Source organism: Cervus canadensis, chromosome 3 (genome assembly GCF_019320065.1).
Source record: "Cervus canadensis isolate Bull #8, Minnesota chromosome 3, ASM1932006v1, whole genome shotgun sequence".
Taxonomy (NCBI): domain Eukaryota; kingdom Metazoa; phylum Chordata; class Mammalia; order Artiodactyla; family Cervidae; genus Cervus; species Cervus canadensis.
In genome coordinates, this window is record NC_057388.1 from 100,801,237 (window position 1) to 100,809,180 (window position 7,944).

At 43.0% G+C, this 7,944-nt stretch overlaps 1 protein-coding gene across 1 annotated transcript; it reads left to right on the top strand.

Moving 5' to 3' along the window:
* Positions 1-1,029: 1,029 nt before the first annotated feature.
* LOC122437974 (prolactin-inducible protein homolog) lies at positions 1,030-7,543 on the top strand. The gene is made up of 4 exons (XM_043462437.1): positions 1,030-1,268; positions 3,338-3,440; positions 6,929-7,046; positions 7,348-7,543. Exons 1-4 carry the CDS (start codon positions 1,174-1,176, stop codon positions 7,470-7,472), a joined length of 441 nt encoding a protein of 146 aa, XP_043318372.1. The 5' UTR covers positions 1,030-1,173; the 3' UTR covers positions 7,473-7,543.
* Positions 7,544-7,944: the final 401 nt, after the last annotated feature.

Consider the following 7,944-nt stretch of genomic DNA (forward strand, 5'->3'; position numbering starts at 1 on the left):
AGATACCCTATAGGAGTAAGAGTGAAGCACTCTCAGCTGCCCCAACTCACTCACTCTTGGACTTTACCTCCCCATCTGATGCAAGGACCCTCAGCTCTTCCATGGTTCTCACATTTAGGTAGTAGGTGGGAAATTCCAAGAGTTCCCTAGTCACTCTAATTTTGTTTCCTCAGATACCGTTTTCTCCTGTAGATAATCAGAGATGATGAAAGTCCTTCAAAATGGGCTTTTTAAACATCTATCCTTGCAACGTAAATATCCTGCAATTAGCAGCAGACAGAGCAGTAACTGAAGCTAGAGAAGCAGAGAGCTGGGATGACAGGACTTTTTCTGAGATACTTCAGGAAAGCAGCATCCACAAAGGTGATGAGAATTCAAGGCTCCTAACAAACCAATCCAATCACAAAAAGGCATTTAACCAGCTTCTTGTTTGTTGGCAGTATCATAAGAAAGACACATGTACACCCATGGCTGATTCATGTCAATGCATGGCAAAAACCACTACAATATTATAATTAGCCTCCAATTAAAATAAATTAATTAATTTTTTAAAAAAGAAAGAAATGCACACTATATATATCTGGTCTCCCCTAGTCTCATCTGAGTTTCTCCATGCCCATGGATTAAATTCTCTTTAAACACACTTTATACCCAGAGATGATTCATTGTACCAAAAATGCAAATCAGAGAAGATAAGAGTAGGGACATTAGTTTCATGGCATCCACTCTATATCTAAAACTTATAGCAAATTTTAGGGTTGAGGCATTGAGAGGAAGACAAGACACGTGTCACACACAGGACAAAGGGAAAAGGACGCCTCATGGATCTTTACACTTAGAGCAAGGAAGTAGGACTTAGAAAAGGAAAGAATCCTGTTTTGAACAGTTAAGTCAGGATCAATCTTAATGAGCCAGGAACACTTCAATGTTGAAAAGCAGATGGAAACGGTCCAATTCATTCCTTCCTCTCTCTCCTTAATTTAAAGTTCCAGCTAAACACTGACCTTTCTCACACACGAAAAGAAAAAGTTAGCAATGAGGGAAATCCCTCGGGTGTGATGATTTTGGCCAAGTGAACCTGTCCCAATAGCTTCAGGGTCATCCTGCTAGAGTTATAAAGAACCATCCTGCTCCCTGAGAACACAGTCTTCTTGGGCATAAAATTCCTCCAGCATGCGTGCGCTTCAGCTTCTCTTCAAGACCAGCCCTGCTGCCCTTCTCCTGGGCCTCTGCCTGACACTGTGGACTGTCCCAACTCAAGGACAAATGTAAGTCATCTATTTTTCCTCCCTACAGAGAATCTTCCATGGACGACCCTTTTGCCAACCCAGAAACCCACCTTATGCACCTAAATATTATTTTCCTGCTCCAAGAGGACCATGATGGGAGTCCTCACTATTTGTGGCTCATGTCTCACTCTCTCCCTGTTCAGAACCTGTTGGAGAGGTTACTGGATCCATAACCTACAGCTACTTTCTGTTTTAACTCAGTTTCCTATCCTTTTCTCAGTCTCTCCCTTTGCCACAAAAGAGAAACATAGGCAGGAATCTGAGCTTGGTATAGAGCTGTGGGTGAAACTTTGAATAAGATGTTTGAGCCGTACAAGAAGGGCCATGTCCCTGGTTACTACCCAGTAAAAAGGGTTGTTCTGATTCACCAACTGAGATAATCCTTGTCATTTCATTGGCAACAGTCTCATCTTCTTTATATGGTCCTCCTCATACACTGGAGTTCAGAGTCTACAAGATCTGAGCATATTTCTCTAATCAAGGAACAGTAGAAGCATGCTCTGGGATCCTGCCTTTCCCTGGACTTGTTCCTATATGCAGAGCCATGATGTAACAAAAGTGGTCTCCAATTCTATCATTCGTGGACGGAGAGGCATTGAAAGGGGACTACGTATTTGCGAATAGAAAGGCACTCAGTTTCAGAAAGAAGTCAGGAATGCCTAAGGAAACACAGACATGTAACAGAATGTGGAGAAAGGAGCATATAACAGGCAGGAATGGAGCCTTGGAAATTTTGGTAAAAGGATTCCTGAGAAATTTGGGGATTTCTCTAAGGGGAAGAGAGGCAAAAAGGGCAGAGGCTGTGTTTGGGGTATGTGTGTGTGTGGGTGCATGCCAAGTCGCTTCAGTTGTGTCCAACTCCTTGCGACCCCATGGACTGAAAGTGAAAGTTGCTCAGTCATGTCTGACTCTTTGTGACTCCATGGACTATGCAGTCCATGGAATTCTCCAGGCCAGAATACTAGAGTCGGTAACCTTTCCCTTCTCCAGGGGATCTTCCCAACCCAGGGATTGAACCCAGGTCTCCCTCATTGCAGGTGGATTCCTTACCCCATGGACTATAGACCACCAGTCTATAGACCCCAGGAAGGAATATTGGGGTGGATTGCCATGCCCTCCTCCAGGTTATCTTCCCAACCCAGGGATCAAACCCACCCACATTTCTTATGTCTCCTGCATTGGCAGGTGAGTTCTTTAGCACTAACTCTACCTGAGAAGCCCGTGCGGGATATGCTGGGGGTCAATTCTTTTAGGTTAACTAAGTAGTACTTCCAGGTTCCCCTCAATTTAGGCCTGAGGAACAGTGAGTTGATGGACAAAGCTGAGCTAAATGAATCCTATCAAAACTTAATTCATTGATACAATAAATATTTCAGATTCTTAGAGGTTCATATCCTTCCACTAGTGGAGGAGAAGGAGTTTCCCTGGATTATGGGATGATTTCACAAGAAAAATGGAAGGAAGTACATCATAAGCTAAAATAAACCTTGCAATCAAATCACTTCTACCTCAAACAGAACCGCTGAAATTCAGTCAAGAATTTGTAATGAAGGGAAATCAGCTCTTTCAGCCCATATCTCTGCCCTCATTAGTTGACCAAAAAAAAAAAAGTAAATATCATATGTTTGCTTCTAGGTATCCAAACAGGTGGGCTTCCCAGGTGGTGTTAGTGTGGGTTCGATTCTTGGGTCAGGAAGATCCCCTGGAGAAGGGAATGTTGACCTACCCTAGTATTCTTGCCTGGAGACTCCCTTGGACAGAGGAGACTGGTGGGCTACAATCCATGGGGTTGCAAAGAGTCAGACATGACTGAAGCAACTTAGCACACACGCACATCCAAATAGGTGCGTCTTGGCTGGACACAGACTATAGGCAGGGGTCATGCAAAGCAGATCCTCAGGAGTGATGGCATGGATGCCTCTGTCTCTTCCCTACTCATTTCATCCCCCTGCTCTCTCTGCCTCCCCTGTTTCCATATTCCCTTCCAGGCTACCTCAATCCTGGACTTTGATCTGACTTTGGATTTCTGCCTCTTTTGCCATATCTAGACAGAATGTAATTTCAGCGAACCTGACAACTTCTCAAATTGACAACTCAACGGGCTATGTGATAACACTTGCAGTTTCAAATCTCATATCTCAATGCATAGTGGTAAGTGAAGAACTGGAGGTTATAGTAAGTGGGGAGGAAAAAAAGAAATGCCCTCCTAAACAATTTCAGTCACCACTACTGATATGAAGTTAAACACTATCTTACAAAGAAGTCAGCTGCAAATGCTTTTGCCTTGAACTTCAGAGCAACCTTGTTTGGAATGTGTGTATTATTATGTCCATTTTAAGGATGAAGAAGTGATGGTATGGATAGAATAGTCAAATTCATAAATTCAGAAAATACATGAGTAGGTGCCTGGAGGCAGGGGTTAGGGGGTGGGGAGGTTGAATTGGGAGCTAGTGTTTTATAGGGATTGCTGTTCAGTCACTAAGTCATGTTCGACCCTTTGTAAGCCCATGAACTGCAGCATACCAGGCTTCCCTGTATTTCACTATCTCCTAGAATTTTCTCAAACTCATGTCCATTCAGTCAGTGATGTCATTCAACCATCTCCTCCTCTATCGCCCCCTTCTCCTCTTGCCCTCAATCTTTCCTAGCGTCAGGGTCTTTTCCAGTGAGTCAGCTCTTCAAATCAGGTGGCCAAAGTATAGGAGTTTCAGCATCAGTCCTTCTAATGAATATTCACAGTTGATTTCCTTTAGGATGGACTGGTTGGATCTCCCTTCAGTCCATTGGACTCTCAAGAGTCTTCTCCAACACCACAGTTCAAAAGCATCAATTCTTCGGCTCTCAACTTTCTTTATGTTTCAACTCTCATATCCGTAACTGACTAGAGGAAAAGTCATAGCTTTGTCTATAAGAACCTTTGTTGGCAAAGTGATGTCTCTGCTTTTTAATATGCTGTCTAGGTTTGTCATAGCTTTTCTTCCAAGGAACAAGTAGCTTTTAATTTTGTGGCTGCAGTCACATTTGCAGTGATTTTGAATCTTGAGAAAATAAAATGTCACTGTTTCTACTTTTGCCATGAAGTAATGGGACCGGATATCATGATCTCAGTTTTCTGAATGCTGAGTTTTAAGCCAGGTTTTTCATTCTCCTCTTTCACCTTTATCAAGAGGCTCTTTAAGTTTCTCTTTGAATTCTGCCATTAAAGTGGTATCATCTCCATATCTGAGGTTGTTGATATTTCTCCCGGCAAAACTGATTCCAGCTTGTGAGTCATCCAGCTTGGCATTTTGCATGATATACTCTGCATGTAACTTAAATAAGCAGGGTGACAATATACAGCCTTGATGTACTCCTTTCCCTATTTTGAACCAGTACATTGTTCCATGTCCAGTTCTAACTGTTGTTTCTTGTTCTGCAAACAGGTTTATCAGGAGTCAGGTAAGGTGGTCTGGTATTAGGGATAGAGTATCAGTTTCAGTTCAGTTCAGTTCAGTTGCTCAGTCGTGTCCAACTTTTTGCAACCCCCCCATGGACTGCAGCACACCAGGCCTCCCCGTCCATCACCAACTCCTGGAGCTTACTCAAACTCATGTCCATCGAGTCGGTGATGCCATCCAACCATCTCATCCTCTGTCGTCCCCTTCTCCTCCCACCTTCAATCTTTCCCAGCATCAGGGCCTTTTCCAATGAGTCAGTTCTTCGCATCAGGTGGCCAGAGGATTGGAGTTTCAGTTCCAGCATCAGTCCTTCCAGTGAATATTCAGGACTGATCTCCTTTAGGATGGACTGGTCGGATCTCCTTGCAGTCCAAGGGATTCTCAAGAGTCTTCTCCAACACCACAGTTCAAAAGCATCAATTCTTTGGCACTCAGCTTTCCTTATGGTCCAACTCTCACATCCATACATGACCACTGGAATAGTCATGAGTATCAGTCTAGGAAGGTGAAAGTTTGAAAGATGAATGATGTGATAGTTGCACAACAATGTGAATGTAGTTAGTGCCACTAAACTGTACAGTGAAGTATGGCTAAAATAGTATGTTTTATATTATGTGACTTTTACCATAATAAAAAAGCTTAAAAAATGAATTGATAGTATACAGAGAATAAATTAGTGGAGGATTAAAAGCATGTCAGGATACTTCACTTCACCAGAGGAGGGGAAGAGGGAAGACAGAAAAGCAATAAGAGTGGGGATGAAAACAAAGATGGATAAGACTGAGTGTCAATGAGGAAGGAGCTTCTTGGAACTGAGCCATCCACATCCCTACCACCATCCTGTGAAGTGATGAGCTTGAGGGAGACTATGCTCAGGAGGCCATGGCAGATGAGAGAGAAGCTGCAACAATGCGGTAATCATGGTCTCCCTCACAGATGGGAGACCGACTGTCAGACCAGAACTGGCTTTCCCAGTCCCTACCTCCAATACCTTTCCCTGCTGGCTTCAATGACTCTTCATATCAGATCCTAGTCCTCTCACTTCTCCGTATTTCATAGCAACCCCCAACTCCTTCAAGGCCTCCTTAGGGTTTTTAGGAAACAGATGCAAGCAGACGGGAAAGTTGCATAGCGACCAAAAACCCTATGAATTACATAGAGTATCTGATACTTATTCAAATGTAAATGATACTAGAAATGTTGTTGAGCATGCCTTTTCCAGAGTTCATCTCTGAAGCTTTTTTCAGGAAGCTTTTGGTATTTTCTCTTCTCAGGTATGACCTCAGCAGATTTCTTCTCCCATCTGAGAATCTCAGTCATTCCTTAGAGTTTGTATCTGAGTAAAGGTTTTATAATCCTGTTTGAGGAGGATATCAGGCACCAAGTACTAGTTGGCCAAGTGCTTTCAGACTCCAAGTGTGTATTATTTGTACAACACACATAGTACTTTACCTTCATAGAGCTCTTTATCATACACAAAACACGGAAAAACCTATGGACTCATACATTAGATATGTAAGCATCAACACCTCCATCTCATAAAAGTAAAATGAGAAGCTCAGAGGGATAAATGCCACATCACAAAGCTGGAAGGCAGGATACTTGGGACAATAAACCCTGTTGGATTTGTTTGGTGAGTTTTTTCGCCACCACATCAGAGCAGACAAAATGTTTCCAATCTCCAAGACCATCTTGGTTCACCAGACAAAAGTCAAATTCACTGAAATCATTTCCTGCCTACTCCGGTTTGGGAACTTCAGTCCAGAACTAAACACAGTCCAACCACGGTAACGCCCTTACTCATCCATTCCTCAAAACAAAGAACATTTCACACATCAGTTGATGAGTTAAATGTTAGCCAGACCCTCAAAGTGGGTTGATTCCCACACCAGGGGACAGAAACAAGTGTGGTATCTGAGGATACCTTCAAACCCAACTTTAAAACTTTGATATTTGCCACATCCAAGAAGACAACTTTTTAACAACTCAGGTTAAAGGTCACCAGAGCCGATAAAGAGAATTACCAAAAGTTCACTAAAGTCAAGTCTGGCCCTGAATGTATTAACCGGTGATGTCTGGGGGAAACCCCTAGTTCCCCCTTCAGTGTAGGCCTCAGAAATGTTTACTTTGTTTAATGGTCACTCCAGGGCTGCCTCAGTCAGATCGACTCTCGTTAACTCTTTCTCATCCTCTTCTCTTCAGGTTAAAAACACATTGGAGGTCTCTGACACAGTCATTTTTCCTTATGGTAATTTTCGTTTTACCAGCTGTCTGTGTGGTGTTAGTACAAGAAGATTCTTCTGGGAGATAGAAGCACCTGGTAAGTGAAGAAATTTCCTGCTGAGCATTCATGTCAGAGAAGGGGAAATGTGAGGACAGGGCAAATTGTCAAGGTGCAGCTGAGACATGGCAGAAAGCAAAAGGAATAAGGTATTGGAGTAAGAAGCAAACACAAGAGGTAGAGGCAGTGTGGGCAGTGATTTGATGTGGTAGGCGGGAGAGGCTCCTAACAGCTGTGAGCCTGAGATACGGGGCTGAGCGTCAGACACTGTAAAAGGCAGGATAGGATGGCTTGCATGTGGAGTCCAGTTGCCTGACACAGCTTTGCTTCTTCTCTCCAGAAAATGGGATCATAACAGGGAAGGCTCAAGTTGTGTCAGAGGAGAATATATGCCCTCCTGGTGTGAATATCTCCACCCCTGTTTATGAAGTTGTTATCACACGTGATGTCATTATAACACTCTGATCTGGAAAATCTGCCATTTCTGAGTTGGTGGGCATCTGTGTAGACTGGAAAATAAACTTCCTACTGACTTCTCACTGTCTTATCTGTGTTCTTTCCCCAAAACTCAGTACTGTGTCTACTCAGACATCCCCCAGTCCTAAGGAACCAATATTTTTAAGAAAACTTCTCAGGTATGATACGTGAATATCCACTCCCTAGCCAATGATGAGAAAAAGAAGATAGGAACTATTTTCACCATCTAACTCAGGAGAGGAAATGTCCAGAGAGAGAGAATTGTCCCTAGTGATACAATTAAGGACAGAACTGGCCAATGATTCTAAGTTTCCCTTCTATTTCAGTCCAGGTGCATCCAGCTGTCTCTCCCACTTATCTGAAAGTTCAACGAATCTGAAGCCCTAAATTATTACATCTTGCTCCTCTTCAACTGGTAGCAAGGAAAAGACTCACACAAGCTCACATGAGCTGGATTCCT